Here is a 26649-nt window from a genome sequence, read left to right on the forward strand (position 1 = left end):
AGTTGTCAACTTTATGTATATAGAGTTGTTCTCTGTATTATCTTATTCTTTTGATATTTGTAGTGATATTCCTTGTTCATTTCTGATGTTGGTAATTTGTGTCTTCTCTCCATCTTCTTTGTCAGTCTTGCTAGAGATTTGTCAGTTTTGTTGATCTTTATTGATCTTTCCAAAGAATCAGCCCATTGGTTCATTGATTTTTTTTTCTCTTTTTTCAATTTCATTGATTACTGCTTGCTCTATGTTTATATTGCTCAGAAAAAATGTCATTAGAACTTGTTGGTTGATGATGTTGTTGAGTTTGTTAATATACTTGCTGATTTTCTGTTTAGTTGTTCAGTTCATTGTTGAGAGAGGGATGTTCAAGTCTCCACCTATTACTGTGATTTGTCTACTTTTCCTTTGATTTCTTTCAGTTTTTGCTTCACATATTTTGCAGCTCTGTCGGTTGATGCATATACATTTGGGATTGCTATATCTTGGTGGATTGACCCTTTTATCACTATTTAGTGTTCATGGTAATTTTCTTCATTCTGAAGTCTACTTTGTCTGTTATTAATATAGCCACTCCAGCTTTCCTTTGATTGTTAGTATGATATATTTCTTCCTCTTTACTTCAACCTATTTTGTTATATTGACGTGACGTTCATGTAGACAACATATAATTGGGCCATGTTTTTAAATATACTCTTTCACTGTCTGTCTTTTTTTTTGAGATGGGGTCTGGCTCTGTCACCTAGGCTGGAGTGCAGTGGTGTGATCTCAGCTCACTGCAATCTCTGCCTCCCGGGTTCAAGTTATTTTCCTGCCTCAGCCTCCTGAATAGGAGTAGCTGGGACTACAGGTGTCTGCCACTACGCCTGGCTAATTTTTGTATTTTTAGTAGAGACAGGGTTTCACCATGTTGGCCAGGCTGGTTTTGAACTCCTGACCTCAGGTGATCCACCTGCCTCAGCTTCTCAAAGTGCTGGGATTACAGGTGTGAGCCACCACGTCCATCCTCCACTGTTTATCTTTAATGGGTATATTTAGACCAGTTACACTTAATGTAATTATTGATATATTATGACCTAAGTCTGCCATTTTATTTTTTGTTTTCCTTTTTTTTCTGCTTTTTCATTTGTTTTCTTGTTTTTCCTGCCTTTGTGGGTTGCTTGAACATTTTTTAAAAATCCATTTTGATTTGTTTATATATCTTTCTAGAGCTTCTATAGTGATCGTTCTAGATACTACATTATTTATACACATTTTATCACAGTGTATTGGTGACTTCATTTCACTAGTTCTAGTGAATTTTACAGACTGTTTTCTCCCTTTTCATCCTTTTACCCTCCCTCATTTATAGTTTAATTGTTTTAGATGTTTTCTCTACATACATTTAGAACTACATTTTGCCTCAACTCTTAAACATATTTTAAAAAGCTGAGGAAGAGAAGGAAAGCTTATTATATTTGTGTGTGTGTATGTGTATATATGTGTGTGTGTGTGTGTGTGTGTGTATGTATATATATAAAATCATTGCTCACCTTGTTCTTCCCTCCTAGATTTCCTTCCAGTTTCCTTTATTTCCTTTCTGTTTAGGGAACCTCCTTTAGCCATGCTTTTAGGGTAAGTCTGTTGGCCACAAATCCTTAGTTTTCCTTTTTTTGAGAATGTCTTCATTTTCTTTTCATTCCTGAAGGATATTCTGTTGGGTATAGGATTCTGTGTTGACAGTCCTTTTTTCCCAGTGCCATAGTGTTTTTCTTCAGGTCCTGAGCTCCTTAGTCAGTCTCCTTCTTCTCTCCACCTTTCAAACTTTTGTTTGTTTTACTATAATGCCCAGGGTTTTTATTTGTTCTAGTTAGGAGGGATAGCGAAAAGTGTGATTATTCCATTTGTAAAAGTCAGGTTCATTTTTTTATATTCTCCTAGTGCAGTGCCTTATACAGAGAAATTCTGGAAAAATATTGATTAGATATATAAAGGAACAATGGCTCTTCAGTGGAACTATGACCTGCTTTGATCCATACATTTAATATCTTCATGCAGTCTCAGTATGTAATAATCATTTGGTCTTTCAAGTTACAAGGGCTTGGATTTGAACCTGGCTCTGCCCCATCTCAGTTTTACTGCTTTTTGAGTTATTTAATGAACTTCTGAGCCCCAGTTGTCTAATCAATAAAATTATGTTAATAATGCCTGTGTCATAGGGTTGTTGTAAAGATTGAGATAATTTTTGTAAAGGCTTTAGCATAGTACCTGGCACATGGTGAACTTATAATAATATTAGCTGTTATTATCATGGCTTATTTTCAAGTTCCTAGTTAATTAAGCTAATTTTCAGTTGCGTTTCAGCCAAGCTAGGCCTTCCTGTGTGTAAGAATTACATTTCTCCTTTTACATTTTACTTTGGTTTTGGAGTGACAAGTTCACCAAATCCTTGTTCTGTGGGACACATATAATGAAGTTTCTTCTCATCAAGTCATGAATTAATATTTTTGACTAGGATAGTGCTGAGAATACAGCTCTGGCTTTCTATTAGAGTCTTCCCTCCAGGTTCTTGTTTTTTTTTTTGAGACAGAGTCTCAGTCTGTCATCCAGGCTGGAGTCCAGTGGTGCGATCTTGGCTTACTGCAACCTCCGTTTCCTGGGCTTCTTCCACCTCAGCCTCCCTAGTAGCTGGGGCTATAGGTGCCTGCCACCACACCTGGCTAATTTTTGTATATTTAGTAGAGATAGGCTTCACCATGTGGCCCAAGTTGGTATTGAATTCCTGGGCTCGAGCAATTTGCCCACCTCAGCCTCCCAAAATGCCGGGATTACAGGTGTGAGCCATTGCACCCAACCCCTCCACCTCCAAATTCTTTTTTTTTTTTTTTTTGAGATGGAGTTTTGCTCTTGTTGCCCAGGTTGGAGTGCAATGGCACAATCTCGGCTCACTGCAACCTCGGCCTCCTGGGTTCAAGCGATTCTCTTGTCTCAGCCTCGTGGGTAGCTGGGATTACAGGTGCATGCCACCCGCCTGGCTAATTTTTTTGTATTTTTAGTGGAGATGGGGTTTCACCATGCTGGCCAGGCTGGTCTCGAACTCCTGACCTCAGGTGATCCGCCCGACTTGGCCTCCCAAAGTGCTGGGATAACAGGCGTGAGCCACTGCGTCCAGCCCCTCCAGGTTCTTAATACTTGTTTGTTCTGTGCTTTTTGGATTCCTTTTTTCCATTGAGGTAGAAATCCACTTAACTGAAAATGCAGTTTGCTCTTTTCTGTCTTGTCCCTGAGGATAATATGACCTTGTCATATGTGTAACTGAAATAAAATAAAATTATGCTATGTTTATGCTGTTTCCAGATCTAACATTAGACTTAACTATTAAATAAAATGGAATTGCTGTAACAAAAGTCAATATCGTGTTCTTAAGTGAACATATGCTGTTTGTAGTGTGCCTTTTCCAAGTATTTACAAATTTTGAGATACAAGGCTTGAATGCATGGAGAAACAGAGTGTTGAGCTGGCAGCAGACCTGGAGTTCAGCACCCACAGTTTACAGATAAAAAGGTCCGGAGTAAGTGCCCAGGGCCATGTGCTACGTTTTTTCAAGGACTTGAGCTCTGGGCACTATTTTAGAGTATTATGGAGCATTCATGACACCTAGTGGTCAGATACTCTTATATGAATTAGGTATCATTGATAATAGAATGTTGTTTAAAAAATTTTAAATAAAATACAAGTACCTTCTAAAGGCTCTTTTAACCTGCTATGTTTAGTAGAAAAGGATTCTTGATTCCAGGACCCTTTAGTGGAATGTATTGCAGTTTGAAGGAGTGCCAGTAGAGGGCGCCACGGGTTCATTCATGTTCTCTGTGGTGCAAAGGTGTTTTTCTTTTTTTTTTCCCCCTGAGATTTGTCAACCATCAAAATTTTGAACCGTCATTTGAGTAGTGACCTTTTTGTTTGTTTGTTTTGAGACCGAATCTCGCTCTAATTGCCCAGGCTGGAGTTCAGTGGCACAATCTTGGCTCACCACAACCACCGCCTCCTGGGGTTCAAGCAATTCTCCTGCCTCAGCTTCCCGAGTAACTGGGATTACAGGCATGCACCACCATGCCCAGCTAATTTTTATATTTTTAGTAGAGACGGGGTTTCACCTTGTTGCCTAGGCTGGTCTCGAACTCCTGACCTCAAGTGATCTGTCCACGTCGGCCTCTCACAGTGCTGGGATAACAAGCGTGAGCTACCACGCCCGGCCTGAGCAGTGACTTTTGTCTGAGTTGTTTGCTCTTGTATCCCCAATGCCCAGAACAGTACGTGACATGTATAGTGGGCTCTCAATCAATATTTGTTTATTTTTATTATAAATAATCTCCGTAATGCTTTTCTTTGGGCCTTTGAAAAAATTTAAGGGCAATAAAGATAATGACAAGAGTGTCATTGAATATCTGGCTCAAAATTTTAACCTTTTGAGTTTCGTATTTTTAAAGTTCTGATATTTGCAAAGTCATTTAGTCAGGAATGACCAGCTTGGCCCCTTTCTTCTTTGGTTAGTTAATAGTTGGTGATTGACTGGTCACCAGGATTTTTGAGTGAATTCTTTGTAGCGATTGAGTATTACAGTGTTTTCTTTTCCTCTGAATTCTTAGCTACATTTCTAATATTTCTCATAATTTTAAATCAGACTTCGGAGAATCTACATTACTAGAGAGATCTGCCAACTTGGAGCACGTTTCTTTTGTAGTGGAGAATTCTACCCCACCAAGATGAAGTTGTCTTTTTATTCCCTGGTCTTTATAGAGTTGTTTTGTAGGGCAGTTTAAGGATTCGAGCCCATGGGGAATGTAGAGAAGAATGGCTTTCAACACTTGAAGAGTTAAAACCATTTTGTTCCAATCTAATTTTAGAAGAGCATCCTAAATTTTCATGTAATTCATGTCTTAAAAATTATTTTAGGGATATCTGGCTTTGTGAAAAGGCAATGGAATGTTCTTTGTGTTGCTTATGGCAACATGATTAAAAACCTCTGGTTTTTAATGATACTCTGGTTTTTAGCGATACTCTCTGGAGTCCTGTGAACCTCCTGAAATTTAAAGTGGCATAGTGGGAACATTGTGGAAAGAAACGTTTTAATATTTAAAATTTACCACAAAATCCATTATGCTTGAAAGAGACTATCATATGAGGGTAATGGGCACCCTCTGATGATTTTACAGCTTTTAAATTACATGGGCTAACACCATTGCTTTTTAACCTCTCATTTCCCTGCCACAAAATGTTAGATGAATCGTTAGACATACTGATCTTTTTTTTCATGGCACAAATTAGGAAGTATTTAAGTGAGATAATGCTTTACATCCTTGCTAATAGTTCCTAAACATAAATTGTTTGCTAAAATAATTATAGCAGTTTTTCTAAAACACAAAATATTTGTTTGTTTACCTGAGTAATATTTATTTTGTCTTGAACATTTTTATTCGTTATTAGTGTACTGCATTGGAACAAAAACTGAGAAAATTGTCAGAAGATTTGAGTTGTCAGCGACAAAATGCAGAAAGTGCCAGACGTTCTCTGGAACAGAAAATTAAGGAAAAAGAAAAGGAGTTTCAAGAGGTAAGGTCAATGGATTCATGAGGTGTTTGTCTGAAAGGCTTTTTATGGACTTTTCAGAGTTTGATCACTTGGAAGGGGGAGTTGTTATCACGATTTGGGAAATGCTATTAGAGGGGAAATGCTTTGTGAGCTAAAGGTCACCTTATTTTCCTTCACATCTTCATTTTTGTGCTTTTTTTTAAAATCTTTCAGTTTTTGATTAGAGAAGGGAATTAGTATTCAGAATTCATCCTGTTTTCTGATTTGTTTGAGATTTGATATTCAGTAGGAAAGGATCACATTTGTTCTTTTGGACATTTTCTCTGCTGTGAAGGAAATTGTATTACATTTTCCAGTAGGTTGAAGGAAATTGTATTACATTTTCCAGTAGGTTAAAAAATTTTTTTTTCTTTCACTCTGTTTCCTTTGTAACTTCAGTTTTTTTTTTTTTTTTTTTTTGAGATAGAGTCTCGCTCTGTTACCCAGGCTGGAGTGCAGTGGCACAATCTTGGCTCCCTGCAACCTCTGCCTCCCGGGTTCCAGCAATTTTCCTGCCTTAGCCTCCTGAGGAGCTGGGATTACAGGCACGTACCACCACACCTGGCTGATTTTTGTATTTTTAGTAGAGACGGGGTTTCACCATGTTGGCCAGGCTGATCTCAAACTACTGACCTCAGGTGGTCAACCCACCTCAGCCTCCCAAAGTGTTGGGATTACAGGCGTGAGCCACCGCGCCTGGGCAACTCTAGTTGTTTTTAAACCTGTGGGTTGGCAAATAAATTAGGAGGGTATTTGATGAGATGGGGAAAGCGGTTAGCAGGAGTGAGGGTGGAAGGTGCCCTTCCGTAAGTATCTGCCAGTTTGGTTCTTTCAGGTGAGTTAGCCTGAAAGTGCCATATGGATTAAGAGTCTATAGATTTTAAATAAGAGTGCCTGGAAATGTTAGCTAGTATCCTTCTGTGGTTACTAAAGTTAATAGGTAGCATATACTTCCTGTCCTTCTAAATTTGAGCCCATTTAAAGTGGTATACAGTTTTTCGTGTTTTAAATGCCGTTTTTGAGTATGTTTGGTTTCTTAGTTGAGCTTTGACTGTTGTAGCTCAGTTCTCTCTTGCCCCTGATCCTTCAAAGTAGAGGTAATTAATTTAAGACTGAAGATGAGGTGGAAACAGGCTAGTTTCCATGTGGTCAACTGATAGAGTCCTTCCCCTTTCCCTCAGAGACCTGGATTGGATGCTTGGGCCCAGCATGGAGCACTGAGGCTGATAATATTCATTGTTAAGCGGACAGTTGGCTCAGCTCCCTGCTGTCTTCTGTGCTCTCTGTGCAGTTGCCCATTAGGATGCTCATGCCTCACCCTGGAGTCTCCCTAGCAAACCATCATCGGGCTGATGCACCTGCCCTTTTTTTCCAGGAGCTCTCCCGTCAACAGCGTTCTTTCCAAACACTGGACCAAGAGTGCATCCAGGTGAAGGCCAGACTCACCCAGGAGTTACAGCAAGCCAAGAATATGCACAACGTCCTGCAGGCTGAACTGGATAAAGTAGGAACTGTGTCTCTCTCTCTCTCCTCAGTCTTCCCCTCTTGTTCCTTGTACCTGTTACTTCTCTACCATAACTGACATATGATACTTTCAAAGAAAAAGCGCTCCACCTTCACTTACCCTATCAAAGTGGAGAATGTGCAGAACCATTCTGGCTCCAGGTTTCCTCATCTAGAGAAACAGTGGGGGTGAGTTAGGATTTCAGATCCAGAAGTCTGTGGAGGTCTCTGATATTCTGTTGGTTCTTGGATCTGTGACCAGGTGGGAGCTATGCCAAGTAATTTATGCTCCCAAGTAGTTAAAGCACTGAAAATTATAATCACTTTACTTATTTAAGACTCACTCCCAAAATGGTCTCATCCATTTTTGTGACTTTACATATCGTCTATGTGATGATGACTCTGCCCAGCCTGGATGTCTATTCTGGACTTCAGATGTGTGGGTGTGTGCTTGACAGTCCACTCACGTGTCTAAAGGCACTTCACAGCAACATGCTAAGAATTGAACTCTAGGTATTTCTTTTCCAAAACTGCTCTTCCCTTAGTCTTCCTCACCCAGCTAACTTGCACTTCCATTCTCCACATTGCTGGGACCAAATGTCCCAGTCATGGGACAAAACCTCCATGTCACCTTCTATTCTTCTTTTTCTCTTACACCTGAAACTGCTGACTCTACTGATGGATACTTACATTATCAACATTTTCTTGTTCCCTGTGGCACTGTTTGTAATATCACGGGGCAGGTATCTTTGTGTATGTGTGCTGATGTTTCTGTAGGGCAGATTTCTGCATGCAAAATCGATAGCCTAAAGAACATATGCATCCCAATATTTGTGTGTGGTTGTTTTGTCGTTTGTTTGTTTTTTTGAGACAGAATCTCCCTCTGTCATCCAGGCTGGAGTGCAGTGGCGCGATCTCAGCTCACTGCAACCTCATCCTCCCGGGTTTGAGTGATTCTCCTGCCTCAGCCTCCCGAGTGGCTGGGATTACAGGTGCCTGCCACCATGCCTGGCTGATTTTTGTATTTTTAGTAGAGACGAGGTTTCAGCAGGTTGGCCAGGCTGGTCTCAAACTTCTAACCTCAGGTGATCTGTCCACTTCAACCTCCCAAAGTGCTGGGGTTACAGGCGTGAGCCGCCCTGCCTGGCCAGCATCCTAACATTTGATAGTTACTGCCAAATTGCCCACCATAAAAGCTGTAGCAGTTACTCTCCTACCAGGTACAAAAAAGAGGGCCTGTTTCCTCTCATCCTTGCTGATTGGAGATAGTCTTGGTTTTTAAAATTTTTGCCAATTGAGGAGTGAAAAATATTGCCATATCATTTTTAAAATTCACACTTCCTTGATTACCATCGAAGCTATCTCTTTCAGTAGCCATTTGTATTTTTTGTCTAGTTTTCTGTTTCTACCCATTGCCCTTTTGTTCAATCATAGGGGCGCTTTGTATGTTGTATTACAGATATAATATCTTTTGTTCTGTTATATATATTGAAAGTGTGTTCTCTTAGCCTGTTTCTTATCTCAACTTTTTTTCCTTTTGGTTATTTATCACCACCTAGCTGTTTTATTTTTTGTGGTTAAATCTTTTTCCTTTGTGGTCTCCTTGCCACACCCAGCCTCTTTCATCTCTTCTATGCTGCTGCTGAGTGACGTTGCAGGTTCACACTATGGTATTTTAAGATATATGTAGCTGTGACGTATGTTGTATCTCAACCAAAATAGATAGCATCCGTTTTTATATTCCATGACTGTTTTATTGTTTAAGAATACATGATTAATGAAAAAGTGAAGAGCATAAAAATGAAACTTGTCCTCTTTTTCTTTTTGTAGGTCACAGCAGTAAAGCAACAGCTAGAAAAAAATTTGGAAGAGTTTAAGCAGAAGTTGTGCAGAGCTGAACAGGCATCCCAGGCGAGTCAGATCAAGGAGGATGAGCTGAGGAGAAGCGTGGAGGTAAGGGAGGAAGATGCTGAGTTTTCTCCACTTATTTATAGGACCAAGTACAAGGGGAAAAGAAAATTTCTATTCCATTTGTCAGTAGCTTATTGTGACTATGTGCCTTTTTCTTTTCTATTTGCCAGAAGTAAGTATTACAGAATGTTCTGTATGTAACCCATGACAGACTATGATTGCTTATTTTTCTACTCTCTATTCTGTATATAATTACTAATATGAATCTAGCAGTTATAGCATATCTAGTAATATGCATCTACAACATGACTTGTGTTAAGAATATGTACTCCTTCCTTAAAGATTGTTTTAGACCCCCTGGGAGGTGGAAAGATGGAAGAAAGGAAGGAAAGGATTTTTTAAATGGAAAGAAACAAAATTGTGGATGGGATGTATCATCTAAATCCCTTTTCTAAGTGTTGGCATTTGTGTCTTTCAATATTAAAAACACGTGGAAAGTCATAGATTTAAATAAACAAAAGTAGTGACAGATAAAGAGTTTCTAGATTGAAAATTCTTACAAAAACATCAACTAATTGTCAATTATATGACTCTGGCTTCAAAAGTGAACACTGACCTTAATGTTCAGCCTGTGCACGCCCTGGTTGACGGTGTCTTTGGAGACTTTGTTTCGTCCACAAAGTGGTGGATGAGGGTTCCGGAATGGCATGGATATCCTGATGGGATTTTATGCATACATACTTCAATTTGGCTTCTCTCTGAATTTATTTAGTGGCCTGGAGTTTCTTTTAAAGGGCTTAATTAAGAACCATTCAGTGACAGTTAATAGACTGAAACAATTTGAAGAGAGCCGTAAATCAACATTGTAATTTTAAGAAGAGGAACAACAAAAGAATTGTAGAAATTTCTTCTCTATCAAACCCCACAGGAAAGAATGTTTTTCTGTTTATTCTTTAAATGTTCTATGATCACTTTTTAGGCTGTAAAGATTAAAAAAACTTTCTCTATAAAGAACAGTTATTTGTTCAGTTGAGGAAAGTCTAAATGTATTTATCCCCACTGCTTTGCAGAGTGTATCACGATGGTAAAATCAGAACATCTGTCGGTAGCAGACAGGCGATTGTTAAATCAGCTAACCCCAAAGGGGCAATACTGCTGGAGACAGGGGGCCACAGCTCCAGCCACCAAAGTGGAAGAAAACTTCAAATCAGATGATGGTTTCATCAGCAAACGTTTTCAAATGGAAGTGTTTGTTTCAGCAAAACAAATGTTTGCCTTTTGGCCAGTGGGGACCAACCAACAGATGCTTCTGCTAACATTTCCACAGGCAGACTGGCATCGAACTCTTCCCTCTGTGAGCTTCCCTTTCAGCCAGGAACTCTCCCGCGACTCCACTGGCTGCCTGGTGGAAACATTTTGTAAAAGCAATCATCTGGTTAAGAGAGTCCAAACACTTTTAAAACTGCTTGCTTGGCCAAGTCGCAGTAGTGGGCTGGACATTGTCTTGCAGGTGTTTCTGAAGACTCGTTCATCCCCACAAGGTCTGGTCCATGAGCTGTAGCGCTGTCCTCAGTTAACCCTAGCCTGTACCGAGGTGCATGCATCACGTTTCATTGGCATTTCATTGATGTCTGTGTCAAATGAGGGCATCGATGTGAAAGTGCCTAGCACAGGGCCTGGGGATGAAGTTAGTATTTGTCTTCATTTATGGTTATGTTTATGTCTGTGTCATCTTTTGAGGGTGATAGCAAGATTTTAAAGAGTTTGGCTGGCTCTTGTGTTTTGCATTGGGATTGGGACCAGATAAGTGATGAACCCAGTTAGAGTGGTGGTGTAACTTAGAGGGAAAATGGTTGTGGCTTTAGAGTGAGCGAGATCTGAAATTGCATTGCTTTTCTGCCACCTACCGCGATGTGACCTTGAGACAATGGCTTACCCTTTTTCAGTCTGACTTTCCTCATCTGCACATAGGGACAAATCATTCTTCTCCCTTTTCAAGGCTGTATTCTTGGTTAACTTAAATGTTGTATGTAAAGTGCTTAGCCCAGTGCCCGGCACATAAGTGCTCGGTCAGTTATTGCAGTCCACCACCTGCTCATTGCTTTGGTCTTCACCACTGCCATGAACTTTTGACATTAGCATTGTTTGCTGTCACCTACAGGCACAGACAGTGTGATCAGGGGACAGTGCACTTGATTTTTCTCATATTAAAATTTTGCCTGTTCTATTATTGTGTCACTCTGGGTATCTTTCTGTGTCTAATTATAAGTAAGCACTAACAAATTTAGGACGCTTACAGGTTTTGGATGCCGAAATAATGTGACAGTTGTACTGAAATTTTGCTTGTCCATGTTTAGTAAACATGCTGCTCACAATGAGAAATTATCAGTACTGGAAATGTGATTTAATGGCCCAGTCAAGGGTAAAGTTAACATTTAGCATCAAAGTGAATGGAGGGTTTAGATAAGCTGCTCATCCAGTATCCAGTGCCAGCCCATAGCATTGGGGTTAGGCAATAAAATACCATCGTTTGACAGTCAAGATGAGGGAACACTTGCCTAGGGACCTTTCCAAGCATAGGGATCTGTATTACACTACGTCCTCTAAGGAGCTGGCTCTGGCAAGCAAGAGAGATGGGGAGGAAAGGGAAAAAACACATTCTTTGCATCCATCCCTTATCCAAGTATATAGGCCTCACCCAGCAGGGGACATATTAAGCTATATTCGTGGATGGGATCATGAAATGCCACACAGTAGCTGAAATTTGTTTTGTCTGGCCCTAGGAAATGATGCCTCCCTTGCTGCCGCTAAAGCGAAGTTGATCTGGGTGGAATTGCTTGCTAAGCTCTAATGCTGGCTTGTGGTTATAGGGATTTTTGTTGTGTTTTTCCAGCATAGTACCCAATTTTGCAAATCATGTGAGGATGCAAGAGATGCCTAGGAAAATGTATCTTTGTATGCTTAACTCATTGTTGATAATGAGATACCCAATCAAGTCTTAAGTGGCTGTAGCCCCGTGGAAAACTCATTGCTGATGGATGGCAGCTTGCACATCCATTTTCAGATGTTCATTTTCTAAATTCTGGCCTTTTAAAATTCTTGGGTTGGTCATAGCCATAGCATTATAAGCCTGCTGGGTCCCAGGATTGGCTGAACATTTCTTCGTTAGAAACAAATATTTACGGAGCTAATGCCAGAATAGAGAAAGTCATGTTAATCTTTCCATTGAGCTTACTATTCATTTAAATGTCTCCAGTTATGGACAGACATGGATCGAGACCAACAAACACATAAACATAAAATTCCCCCTGTTTCCCTGGTGCCCTCTCTCTGTTCTTTTTTCCTTCCTTCCTATTGGGATGCACCCTGTTTTGCACAGTGTCTTTCCAGCTCTCTTGTCAAGCCTCCAGATGCAGGTGTCATTTGATTTGATTAATTTTTGTTTTTTTAGAGTAAGAAAATATTTTTTCATTTGCAAAATAAAAATGCTAAGTCAACCCAGGTAGTTACATTCTAGTTCCTCTTCTATGTTGACCTCATTCAGCTGATCTTAGCATTGATTACAGAAATCTGGCTACTGTTAAATTTTGGGAAGAAATACTACTAATAATGCTACATTGCCCCTGTCGAAGTGCTTTAAGGTGTTTGTCCTTTCACATCTGTGATCTCATTTGAGGGGTGATTATTCTGAGTCTGAAGAACAAACCAGTCATTATGGGTTCCATAGTTTAATGATGCTAATTTAAATCAATAACATTGTTGCACCTTAATGATCATGCTTTGCAAAATTTAACACTGACTAGTGTGAATGTTAACCTATCAATCTTGAGCTCGGTTGGAGCTGCCCTTTAGTTCTGATTGATATCTTAATTTGATAGAGTGTCAGTTTAGCGGCATGGAAGCAGGATCAGGACACAGTAGATGGGAGTATAATAACTACAACAGGTTCTGTCTTATTTTAATGATGAAATGAACGCATATACATGAACAGAGCAGCTGCCAGCAAGTTTTCAAGTACTTTCTACTAGCCAGATTCTCCCTCTTCTTGAATTTGGCTTTGCTACATCGGTACCCATCTGCTGGTAGTAACCAGACTGATAATTGAAGGCAGCCTTCCAACACAGTATTGCCACGGCCATCTGTTTTCTAACAGTGCAGTAGGGTTTTGGAAGATGGGTCTTAATTGTTTCTTTAAGATTCAGAATTTTTCCTCTACTTCATAAAGGGGTAATTTTGGTAGTTTTGAAATGCAGTTTAGAAAAAAGTTAGCTTTATGTGATTTTTCCCCCCTTAAGGCTGTGAAGTGCTTGGTTCTCTCAGTTGGTAATGATGTATGCCAATTCCCTGTGGTCCAAAGGATGGCATACAGTATAGGCTGAGATACTTGTTTGTTGTGTAAGTATTATGTGGTTAATAAGCAATAGAATTTTTCTTTGGCATGTAAACATTGCTTGCTTTTAAGATTCAGAACATGTAGGCCTCCCTAGATAGTAGAATGGAACTACACATGTACCTGTACTACTTCATTGCATGTTGTTGCATGGCTATCTCTTCAATCAGGTGCCCAAAGAGCCTGTTTTCACCGTGAAAGATCAGAAGCTAGAATTAATTCTTCCTCTGTGTTCCAGCCCTCTGATTTTCCACAGCACACTCAATGTCTCTTTAGTATTTAGCGCATCCTATTGTGTATTAAATGATTAGTATCACATCTTCCCCCACTGGAGGATGTCTGCCCCACGGGCAGAGACTCTGTCTTATTTATATTTGCATTTTTCATGATGCACATTCCAGCATCTTGAACATTGTCGGTTTTCTTGGTAAGCATTTATTGAAGGTAATTTTTCCCACAAAATCATTCCTGTAACAGCAAACCTTAAGTTGGTTTTGCAATGAAAAGTAAACATTTGTGCTTTGATTTTTTTTTTTTTTTTTTTGGTTTATTAACAAGTTAAATGTTTGCAAAGGTATATTTGGCCATTCAGGTGTGATAGGAACTTGGAGGTTTTGTCTTGAGGATCTTATAGATAGGATTTTCCTTTTGAGCTGACTCTTTAATGGGCATGTGAACAATGAGAAAGTTCAATGAAACTTCTTGAAATAAATAATTATCTTCAGATTTGGGTTTGACGCTGTTCTCTTCTTTTCATAACATTATTTAAGTAGGAATGTCTGACTTCATTAGGTACTCAAACGGGGAAAATGTGATTCTTTCCCTAGTGAGATACACAAACAGTTCTGCTAGAGACCTTTATTAAGGCAGAAGTCATAACTTACTTGAGCATTCATTTCGGTTATAACCAATTAAATGTGTGTTTTAGGAAATGAAGAAGGAAAACAACCTCCTTAAGAGTCAGTCTGAGCAAAAGGCCAGAGAAGTCTGCCACCTGGAGGCAGAACTCAAGAACGTCAAACAGTATTTAAATCAGAGCCAGAATTTTGCAGAAGAAATGAAAGGTAAGTAAACTTAGTGTTTTAGAGTTCACTTTCTAAGCTATTATTCCCGCGAGAGAGGATGGATGGCATTAACATATTAGAGAAGCTCTTTGGGGTTTTTTTTTCCATATATTCCCTTAAAAAGATGTGTGCAGTTGATGTGGAAGAGTTTTCTCTCTTCCATTTTTTAGTTTCCAGAGTGAGAGTGGGACTTTTTAAAATTGGAACATATTGAGTCCCAAATGCCTGATGCTCAGCACTTTGAAACCAGAAGGGTAAATATTTTCCACATAAAGCTAAATTTTCAGTGTTGTTTCTCACCCCCGAGTACTATTCTCTGTGTCTCAAGTGTGCTTGTTAGTTATATTCAGACAGCTCATCTCCTGACTCATTAACATTTCTGTTATAATGGAAAAACCCTATATTAAATGATGTTTTCCAAACTCCTAATGACCATTGTTTTTTGATGACTTAGTGGACTAAATGATTTTATTTTCTTATTTTAAAGCCAAAGAATTCTGCTCTACACATCAAATGAATCTACTCTTGGTTTCATATTTGTATGTTTGTGCTGGATGTCTTCTCCATACCCTTATTTTCTCACCTGGGGTGTTTGCATGTCTAGGATTTCTTTGAACTCTGTCCTGTGGAATGTGTGTCACACTTCTCTGTGACTGTTTTCTTTTTAAAACCCCAATCTCCCCAAGACAGCTTTCAGTTTTTCCACAGCAGCAGGTAGAAATGTCAGTCTTCAGCTTTCTTGAAGGGAAACTGTAAGAAAAGGAACAGTTGGGGCATTTTTCAATGTTGATCACTCAGGTGATTGTTTGAGATGCTGACAGCAAAGTGGGTTGCAGCCCTTATGGTGCTGTCTACCCAAGCCCTCAACTGTCAGTAGGTAGATTGAGATTGGCAGATTAGAAGTACTTACTGCTTTCCACTTGATGTGATGTCTGAGATTGTAATACATGTTACCTTTATCATCTACTGTGGAGGTTCTCAGCTTTCAATCTCCCCCAACATACTTGAGCAACATGAAGCCTTCTCATCACTATTTAATGAAAACATCGTGGTTATTCCCAACCAGGAGGGGCCAGTATGTATAGATGAGTCATTGGGCAGAAAATGGAGTGGTAACGGAGTTCGAAGAAACTTCCAGATGACTGTGACATTCATAATCACTGCCACCCTTACTATGAGGGGTTGGGATGGGAGTGATAATGTTCCTTAAGAATATTCACATATAGGCCTTGAGAATTACTGATATATGGCATCATTTACTCTTTTCTACTTAAGTCTAATCCTATGGATGTTTTGGCTAAAATGGTGGAGTACTTAATTTACTTTTCTGAGACATCAGAATTACTCTACAATAAAGTGGGATGTTCCCATTTCAGTGCTGTTCTTGTCCCAGTTTTCTCTCTTGGAATAAATATTTGAAAAGATGGTAAAAATACCCACATATATAAACACATACAAAGAAAAGAAACAGTGCTTAGGAAAATCATCCCTTGGTATTTTATTCAATAACACTTCCTTAAGCTGTTAGAAAGAAGATGAACAAATGTGTTACTCTCCTTAAGATGACCATTTTTCTCATTGTTTTTTTATAAGATAATTACCAAGTGGTCCACTTTCTAGAAAGTACCCAGGCAATAATGCCAGTTTTTCCAGGGCTTGAGTAATTGTTTGTTTGGATTTTTTGGGGGGTGGGGGCGTGGGGGCGTGGGGGGAGGGGTTAGCATTTCTGTAGAATAAATATTTATTACAAACGTTGACATCTTTTATTTATTTTTAAATAGTGAAGAATACCTCTCAGGAAACCATGTTAAGAGATCTTCAAGAAAAAATAAATCAGCAAGAAAACTCCCTGACTTTAGAGAAACTGAAGCTTGCTGTGGCTGAGCTGGAAAAGCAGCGAGATTGTTCTCAAGACCTTTTGAAGAAAAGAGAACATCACATTGAACAACTGAATGATAAGTTAAGCAAGACAGAGAAAGAGTCCAAAGCTTTGCTGAGTGCTTTGGAGTTAAAAAAGAAAGAATATGAAGAATTGAAAGAAGAGAAAACTCTGTTTTCTTGTTGGAAAAGTGAAAACGAAAAACTTTTAACTCAGATGGAATCAGAAAAGGAAAACTTGCAGAGTAAAATTAATCACTTGGAAACTTGTCTCAAGACACAACAAATAAAAAGTCATGAATACAACGAGAGAGTAAGAACGCTGGAGATGGACAGAGAAAACCTAAGTGTCGAGATCAGAAACCTTCACAACGTGATAGACAGCAAGTCTGTGGAGGTAGAGACCCAGAAACTAGCTTATGTAGAGCTACAGCAGAAAGCGGAGTTCTCAGATCAGAAACATCAGAAGGAAATAGAAAATATGTGTTTGAAGACTTCTCAGCTTACTGGGCAAGTTGAAGATCTAGAACACAAGCTTCAGTTACTGTCAAATGAAATAATGGACAAAGACCGGTGTTACCAAGACTTGCATGCTGAATATGAGAGCCTCAGGGATCTGCTAAAATCTAAAGATGCTTCTCTGGTGACAAATGAAGATCATCAGAGAAGTCTTTTGGCTTTTGTTGAACAGCCTGCCATGCATAATTCCTTTGCAAATATAATTGAAGAACAAGGAAGCATGCTTTCAGAGAGGAGTGAATGTCATTTAGAAGCAGACCAAAGTCCAAAAAATTCTGCCATCCTACAAAATAGAGTTGATTCACTTGAATTTTCATTAGAATCTCAAAAACAGATGAACTCAGACCTGCAAAAGCAGTGTGAAGAGTTAGTGCAGATGAAAGGAGAAATAGAAGAAAATCTTATGAAAGCAGAACAGATGCATCAAAGTTTTGTGGCTGAAACAAGTCAGCGCATTAGTAAGTTACAGGAAGACACTTCTGCTCACCAGAATGTTGTTGCTGAAACCTTAAGTGCCCTTGAGAACAAGGAAAAAGAGTTGCAACTTTTAAATCATAAGTTAGCAACTGAGCAGGCAGAGATTCAGGAATTAAAACAGAGCAACCATCTACTTGAAGACTCTCTAAAGGAGCTACAACTTTTATCTGAAACCCTAAGCTTGGAGAAGAAAGAAATGAGTTCCATCATTTCTTTAAATAAAAGAGAAATTGAAGAGCTGACCCAAGAGAATGAGACTCTCAAGGAAATTAATGCATCCTTAAATCAAGAGAAGATGAACTTAATCCAGAAAAGTGAGAGTTTTGCAAACTATATAGATGAAAGAGAGAAAAGCATTTCAGAGTTATCTGATCAGTACAAGCAAGAAAACCTTATTTTACTACAAAGATGTGAAGAAACCGGAAATGCGTATGAAGATCTTAGTCAAAAATACAAAGCAGCACAAGAAAAGAACTCTAAATTAGAATGCTTGCTAAATGAATGCACTAGTCTTTGTGAAAATAGAAAAAATGAGTTGGAACAGCTAAAGGAAGCATTTGCAAAAGAACACCAAGAATTCTTAACAAAATTAGCATTTGCTGAAGAAAGAAATCAGAATCTGATGCTAGAGTTGGAGACAGTGCAGCAAGATCTGAGATCTGAGATGACAGATACCCGAAACAATTCTAAGAGCGAGACTGATGGTTTAAAGCAAGAAATCATGACTTTAAAGGAAGAACAAAACAAGATGCAAAAGGAAGTTAATGACTTATTACAAGAGAATGAACAGCTGATGAAGGTAATGAAGACTAAACATGAATGTCAAAATCTAGAATCGGAACCAATTAGGAACTGTGTGAAAGAAAGAGAGAGTGAGAGAAATCAATGTAATTTTAAACCTCAGATGGATCTTGAAGTTAAAGAAATTTCTCTAGATAGTTATAATGTGCAGTTGGTGCAATTAGAAGCTATGCTAAGAAATATGGAATTAAAACTTCAGGAAAGTGAGAAGGAGAAGGAGTGCCTGCAGCATGAATTACAGATAATTAGAGGAGATCTTGAAACCAGAAATTTGCAAGACATGCAGTCACAAGAAATTAGTGGCCTTAAAGACTGTGAAGTAGATGCAGAAGAAAGGTATATCTCAGTGCTTCATGGGTTGTCAACAAGTCAAAACGACAATGCACACCTTGAGTGCTCTCTGCAAACAGCAATGAACAAGCTGAATGAGCTAGAGAAAATATGTGAAATACTGCAGGCTGAGAAGTGCGAACTAGTAACTGAGCTGAATGATTCAAGGTCAGAATGTATCACAGCAACCAGGAAAATGGCAGAAGAGGTAGGGAAACTAGTAAATGAAGTGAAAATATTAAATGATGACAGTGGTCTTCTCCATGGTGAGTTAGTGGAAGACATACCAGGAGGTGAACTTGGTGAACAAGCAAATGAACAACACCCCATGTGTTTGGCTCCATTGGATGAGAGTAATTCCTACGAGCACTTGACATTGTCAAACAAAGAAGTTCAAATGCACTTTGCCGAATTGCAAGAGAAATTCTCATCTTTACAAAGTGAACACAAAATTTTACATGATCAGCACTGTCAAATGAGCTCTAAAATGTCAGAGCTACAGACCTATATTGACTCATTAAAGGCCGAAAATTTGGTCTTGTCAACGAATCTGAGAAACTTTCAAGGTGACCTGGTGAAGGAGATGCAGCCGGGCTTGGAGGAGGGGCTCGTTCCATCCCTGTCATCTTGTGTGCCTGACAGCCCTAGTCTTAGCAGTTTGGGAGATTCCTCCTTTTACAAAGCTCTTTTAGAACAGACAGGAGAAATGTCTCTTTTGAATAATTTAGAAGGGACTGTTTCAGCAAACCAGTGCAGTGTAGATGAAGTATTCTGCAGCAGTCTGCTGGAAGAGAATCTGACCAAGAAAGAAATGCCTTCGGCCCCAGCGAAGGGTGTGGAAGAGCTTGAGTCCCTCTGTGAGGCATACCGGCAGTCCCTCGAGAAGCTAGAAGAGAAAATGGAAAGTCAAGGGATTATGAAAAATAAGGAAATTCAAGAGCTCCAACAGTTATTAAGTTCTGAAAGGCAAGAGCTTGACTGCCTTAGGAAGCAGTATTTGTCAGAAAATGAACAGTGGCAACAGAAGCTGACAAGCGTGACTGTGGAGATGGAGTCCAAGTTGGCGGCAGAAAAGAAACAGACGGAACAACTGTCACTTGAGCTGGAAGTAGCACGACTCCAGCTACAAGGTCTGGACTTAAGTTCTCGGTCTTTGCTTGGCATCGACACAGAAGATGTAAGTACCTGGGATTTAAATGCCGTTTCTTGGTTTACATGACTAGTAGACACTCCGTAGGTGTTTGTCTAATTGAAATGTACATTAAACGTAAGTTCAAATATTTTTAGGGCTTAAGGAAATAAAATACACCAAAATGTTTTCAAAATAAACCAGAACTTGAGGAAAATGAGTAAACTTTATTTGAGGAATAAATCTCTATAGTGATTAGATTTACCTAGCGTTATATAGAATATTACTAAAGATGTTTTTAAAGTCTGGAGAAAATTATGGAGTCAGAAAGTCTTTAGAATGTGTGTTTCCACCCTTTGTGCATTAATAAAGTATACTTAATTAAGAACTTGCGAATGGTAATATGATGTAAATTTTTAATCTCTAGCACTTTTCAGAATATTTTTGATGTTACAGCATTAACGTCATGGAACTAAATACAGGAGATTGTTTATGTATTACTAAACAGTTTTCTCTCTAACAATTTACTATAGTACAAAAATATGATTTGGTGTAAGTCATTTAAAAGGACTTTTAAAAAATTGAATACGTATTTGTTTAATTGCTTGTAACTTTGTCCTTTCTAGCCTGCTAGCTGAATTAGTAATGCTATGTAGTGTATGCATGTCACTTGATTCCCTCTGTCTATCTCTGTGAGGTAGAGAAGGCAGGTCATGGTGAGGTGATGGCAGGAGTAGGCACAACGGCAGATCCCCAGTTTACAGGTGAGAGGAAAGTGAGGCTCAAATATGTAATTTATCCAATAATATATAGTAAGTGCTGGATTGGGGATTAAGTCCTTGGACTAGGAATCTGATTATGAAACTTTACTGCCTTATTAAAGAATATCATAAATACTGAAGGTGGAAACAGCATTTTGTTAGCCTCTTACTTAATAATTACAAAGAGATTTCATATTTAGGCTACCTGAATATTCTTAGCAAGGAAGAAAATATGAAATTTAAATACATTACAAATTATAATTGAGCTGAACGGTTTGTCTTCAAGATAAATGCCTAACCCCAGTGTCTTGCCCATAGGGGCCACCTACTGAATGTTTATTTATATTGAACATTTGAATGAAGAGAGGAAGATGTAGTGGGAAATACACCACTTGAAGAGATGTGTTTAGCAGAGGCCATGCATCAGTTTCTAAAAAGTAATAACTAAGTCTATTGTATTTTGAGTCTTTTTGAAAAATAAAATGCATGCTTGTTATAATAATTACAGGCTATTCAAGGCCGAAATGAGAGCTGTGACATATCAAAAGAACATACTTCAGAAACTACAGAAAGAACACCAAAGCATGATGTTCATCAGATTTGTGATAAAGATGTTCAGCAGGACCTCCGTCTAGACATTGAGAAAATAACTGAGACTGGTGCAGTGAAACTCACGGGAGAATGCTCTGGGGAACAGTCCCAAGATACCAATTGTAAGACTCCAGGAGAAGACAAATCCCAGGGCTCTTCAGAATGCATTTCTGAATTGTCATTTTCTGGTGCTAATGCTTCGGTACCTATGGATATCCTGGGGAATCAGGAAAATATCCAAAATCTTCAACTGCGGGTAAAAGAGACATCAAATGAGAATTTGAGATTACTTCATGTGATAGAGGAACGTGACAGAAAAGTTGAAAATTTGCTAAATGAAATGAAAGAATTAGACTCAAAGCTCCATTTACAGGAGGTACAACTAATGACCAAAATTGAAGCATGCATAGAATTAGAAAAACTAGTTGGGGAACTTAAGAAAGAAAACTCAGATTTAAGTGAAAAATTGGAATATTTTTCTTGTGACAACCAGGAGTTACTCCAGAGAGTAGAAAGTTCTGAAGGCCTCAATTCTAACTTAGAAATGCATGCAGATAAATCATCACATGAAGATATCGAAGATAATGTAGCCAAGGTGAATGACAGCTGGAAAGAGAGATTTCTTGATGTAGAAAATGAGCTGAGTAGCATCAGATCTGAGAAAGCTAACATTGAGCATCAAGCCCTCTCCCTGGAGGCTGACTTAGAGATAGTTCAAACAGAGAAGCTATGTTTAGAAAAAGACAATGAAAATAATCAGAAGGTTATTGTCTGCCTTGAAGAAGAACTCTCAGTGGTCACAAGTGAGAGAAACCAGCTTCGTGGAGAATTAGATACTATGTCAAAAAAAATCATGGAACTAGATCAGTTGTCTGAAAAAATGAAGGAGAAAACACAAGAGCTTGAGTCTCATCGAAGTGAGTATCTCCATTGCATTCAGGTGGCAGAGGCAAAGGTGAAGGAAAAGACAGAACTCCTTCAGACTTTGTCCTCTGATGTGAGTGAGCTGTTAAAAGATAAAACTCATCTCCAGGAAAAGCTGCAGAGTTTGGAAAAGGACTCACAGGCACTGTCTTTGACAAAATGTGAGCTGGAAAACCAAATTGCACAACTGAATAAAGAGAAAGAATTGCTTGTCAAGGAATCTGAAAGCCTGCAGGCCAGACTGAATGAATCAGATTATGAAAAGCTGAACGTCTCCAAGGCCTTGGAGGCCGCACTGGTGGAGAAAGGTGAGTTCGCGTTGAGGCTGAGCTCAACACAGGAGGAAGTGCATCAGCTGAGAAGAGGCATCGAGAAACTGAGAGTTCGCATTGAGGCCGATGAAAGGAAGCAGCTGCATGTCGCAGAGAAACTGAAAGAACGCGAGCGGGAGAATGATTCACTTAAGGATAAAGTTGAGAACCTTGAAAGGGAATTGCAGATGTCAGAAGAAAACCAGGAGCTAGTGATTCTTGATGCCGAGAATTCCAAAGCAGAAGTAGAGACTCTAAAAACACAAATAGAAGAGATGGCCAGAAGCCTGAAAGTTTTCGAATTAGACCTTGTCACATTAAGGTCTGAAAAAGAAAATCTGACAAAACAAATACAAGACAAACAAGGTCAAGTGTCAGAACTAGACAAGTTACTCGCTTCAGTTAAAAGTCTATTAGAAGAAAAGGAGCAAGCGGAGATACAGATCAAAGAAGAATCTAAAACTGCAGTGGAGATGCTTCAGAATCAGTTAAAAGAGCTAAATGAGGCAGTAGCAGCCTTGTGTGGTGACCAAGAAACTATGAAGGCCACAGAACAGAGTCTAGACCCGTCAGTAGAGGAAGCACATCAGCTGAGAAATAGCATTGAAAAGCTGAGAGCCCGCCTAGAAACTGATGAAAAGAAGCAGCTCTGTGTCTTAGAACAACTGAAGGAAAGTGAGCATCATGCAGATTTACTTAAGAGTAGAGTGGAGAATCTTGAAAGAGAGCTAGAGATAGCTGGGAAAAACCAAGAGCATGCAGCTCTTGAGGCAGAGAATTCCAAAGGAGAGGTAGAGACCCTAAAAGCAAAAATAGAAGGGATGACCCAGAGTCTGAGAGATCTGGAATTAGATCTTGCTACTGTAAGGTCAGAAAAAGAAAACCTGACAAACAAATTACAAAAAGAACAAGAACGAATATCTGAATTAGAAATAATAAATTCGTCATTTGAAAATATTTTGCGAGAAAAAGAGCAAGAGAAAGTACAGATGAAAGAAAAATCAAACACTGCCATGGAGATGCTTCAAACACAATTAAAAGAGCTCCATGAGAGAGTGACAGCCCTGCATAATGACCAAGAGGCCTGTAAGGCCAAAGAGCAGAATCTTAGTAGTCAAGTAGATTGTCTTGAACTTGAGAAGGCTCAGTTGCTACAAGGTCTTGATGAGGCCAAAAATAATAATATTGTTTTGCAGTCTTCGGTGAATGGCCTCATTCAAGAAGTAGAAGATGGCAAGCAGAAACTAGAGAAGAAGGATGAAGAAATCAGTAGACTTAAAAATCAAATTCAAGACCAAGAGCAGCTCGTCTCTAAACTGTCCCAGGTGGAAGGAGAGCACCAATTTTGGAAGAAGCAAAACTTAGAACTGGGAAATCTGACAGTGGAATTGGAGCAGAAGATCCAAGTGCTACAATCCAAAAATACCTCTTTGCAGGACACATTAGAAGTGCTGCAGAGTTCTTACAAGAATCTAGAGAATGAGCTTGAATTGACAAAAATGGACAAAATATCCTTTGTTGAAAAAGTAAGTGGCTCTATCTGTTTATGTTTAAATATGTAGTCATGAGGGAGGAAACCATATTTACTTCTAGACACTGTGAATTATATTTACTTCTAGACAGTGTCTACTATATTGGGCCAAACTTTGTAAAGGCTTTATGTTGACTGGGTCTTGAATTGCAGAAACATTGACTGGGCTCTGGCAGTAGTGACTATTCTGGCTGATTCTTTGGGACATGTTCATGGATTGGACCAGGTTTTTAACGTGGCACCTACATATGGGCAAAGCTTTGGTTTATGCACAGTTTCTTGTTCTAATTATATTTCCCTTTCTTAGAGTACATCAGAATACTGGCCTCCCCCTACCCAGTTGAGACTCACTGCTATAGAGAGTGTAACAGACATTATCTAGGATCAGAAAGGATCTGCCTGCCTTACTGTGTCTTTTTTGCCTTTGGGACAAAGCACTTTTAAAGATACTGATAGATTTATAACCAACAGAGCACTCATGGCTTCTGGGGTGCATCTTGGGGATTTCGTGCTTTCAGTCCCTCTTTTATACCTTCTCTTTGTGCAGCCTTCTATTGTGTTAGTTGGTGATTAAAGGGAAGATCTGCCATCAAGAGGCTCAATTATTAAAGAAAAATTAAGTTTTGGCCCAGTGAGCTTACTTAGTGATCTAGGAAAGTGATTTTGTCACATTTAATTTTTGCTGAACAAATATTAAAGGAAAAAAAGGAGTATCTAGAAAATGCAATTCATCTCCACCCTGTATTTTCTGAGAATTTCGGGGTTTTGTATACCTTGCAAGAGATGGCGATTAGTATAGAGATGATGAGACAAACCATACCACGCTATTTCACTTCAAGGGGCAAATGCAAACAGTAGGTTTTTTAACTGTTTTTCACTAATCATAAGCATGTTTCTCGCAGATTAGTATGGCACTGGGGGATTAGTAGAGATCCAAGAACTGATAAACCAAGATACTGCCTGGTATGATAATCTCTGATGTTTAAGTTTGATTCAAATTAATACCTTTGTGAAAGATTTTAAGACTTAGCAACATTATCTTTCCTTGTCATTCCTTCCCTTATTGCTATTCTTCTATTAAATCTTTTCTGGGAAGAAAAGGTAAACTTACCAGTAGGTTTTGAGCATGTTGAGTTGAGTGGATTAGTAAAGGGGGCATTAGCCAACTTCCATTTTATGATTGAAGGCTAATAAATGGCACAGATATGTTGTATCAGAGTGATTAATCTGATCAAAACACACCACCAAAAAGCAGATTCTAATGAAAGATGAAATTTCAGGTAAACACAATGACTGCAAAGGAAACTGAGCTGCAGAGGGCAATGCATGAGATGGCACAGAAAACAGCAGAGCTGCAAGAAGAACTCAGTGGAGAGAAAAATAGGCTAACTGGAGAGTTACAGTTACTGTTGGAAGAAATAAAGAGCAGCAAAGTAAGTTTTTTGTGACAAATGTTATGATGTGTTAATTCGTTGTGCGCACTCTCCTTGTTGGTTTCTGTAACACCTTCTGTAGTTTACCTATTTTTAGCTCTTGAAAAAAATAACCCTGTGCTTATGTCATAATCAGATTTGTAGTAATCTCTACCATCCAGCACTATCATGAGCCCACAAGGAGTCATGAGAAGCCTCTGAACACATGAAAATATCTGTCTCAGAGCCCAAATACGTTTTCATAGAAGAGGACCCTTGTACCACATTAATGCACATCAGAAGTAGATCTCATGCTGCTTTCAACAAGTTTATCTGCTCTCCTAGCTTGCTACAGATTACAGGCTAGAATGTTGCTAGAAACACATTCATTGATCTGCTAAGAACTAGCAGAGTAACAGAACTAAAGTCACAGTTTTAGGCAGGGTTAATGTGGCACATCTATAGCACTTGGGCTGCCACTGCCCAATGCCATTTCCACAGCAGATATTGCTAATTCATACCCTCCCTTTCTCCTGAGTCTCCTAACACTGTGTCCTGGGTAGCTGCTACCATGCAGGGAGAGCTGGCAGATGAAATGAAACCTGTTTGTCATACCTGATTAAATTGTAAACTTCCCTATAGCTGTTTAGTCCTCATGCAGCTTCATTCCTGAGTAGTAAAGAACAGCAAAATAAGATAGTCATGATTGCGACCCTGAATAATGACAGAAATTTGAAATGATATATGTAATATTCTGTATAAAGAGTTGGAGAAATTTGTTGTTTTCTTTAAATATAGTATTTATGAAAAAAGGTTTTGGCATTGAATCTCAGGAATGGACTTAGAGAATATTCTGGCCATACTGCATGGAAGGAGTTCCTCCGAATGCTATTTGTGTATTGCGTCTGCTGAAATCTCTTTTGGTGTTGAGTAGCTTGGGAGTCTCCCAAGTGCGTCATTATTGTATTTCATGTGTAAGCACTACTGAGAGGAGTAGTTTGGCCTCAGGCCCATACATATGAGTGTGTTAGTTTGCACTGGCTTTATTCATTCATTTATTCATTCTGTAAATAATAAGTGCTAGTAAGGTCAGGGGATAGACTGCTGAACCATAACTATCCTGTATTTCCTGCACTGGCATAGCTTAGAGTCTAGACACATATTAAATCATGAAATAGGCAACATGTAACAATCATAAGCGGATAAATACTATAAATGAAACAAATAAGATTCTTTGCTGTGGAATAATTGGGATGTGGGGATCAGGGTAGGAAACAACCTAATTTAGATAGGGTGGTCAGCAGATTTAGATAGGGTGGTCAGCAGATGTCACCTGCAAGATGACGAGTCAGCTAGGCAACAAACAGGCAGAGTGGGGAGCCTTCTAGGTCTAGAGAGCAGTGTGGTCAAAGCTCTGAGACTAGAACGATCTTTGTATGTTTTTTAGAAATTGAAAGTAAACCATTGTGGCTGGAGCCAGATGGAAAATAACATGCACAAAGATTGGAGGGGTAGG

The 26649-nt window shown here is 39.0% G+C and overlaps 1 protein-coding gene across 3 annotated transcripts in view; it reads left to right on the forward strand.

Moving 5' to 3' along the window:
• Positions 1-26649, forward strand: part of CENPF (centromere protein F) — a 74072-nt gene that overhangs the window by 17939 nt on the left and 29484 nt on the right. For all 3 annotated transcript variants that reach the window (XM_015450025.4, XM_015450019.3, XM_005540834.4), the window contains 7 exons: positions 5458-5583; positions 6977-7105; positions 8935-9057; positions 14334-14469; positions 16251-19651; positions 20873-23716; positions 25002-25154. In XM_015450025.4, coding sequence (XP_015305511.3) covers positions 5458-5583; positions 6977-7105; positions 8935-9057; positions 14334-14469; positions 16251-19651; positions 20873-23716; positions 25002-25154 — 6912 coding nt within the window. The remainder of the gene's footprint in view (positions 1-5457; positions 5584-6976; positions 7106-8934; positions 9058-14333; positions 14470-16250; positions 19652-20872; positions 23717-25001; positions 25155-26649) is intronic.

This window comes from Macaca fascicularis, chromosome 1 (genome assembly GCF_037993035.2).
Source record: "Macaca fascicularis isolate 582-1 chromosome 1, T2T-MFA8v1.1".
Lineage (NCBI taxonomy): Eukaryota > Metazoa > Chordata > Mammalia > Primates > Cercopithecidae > Macaca > Macaca fascicularis.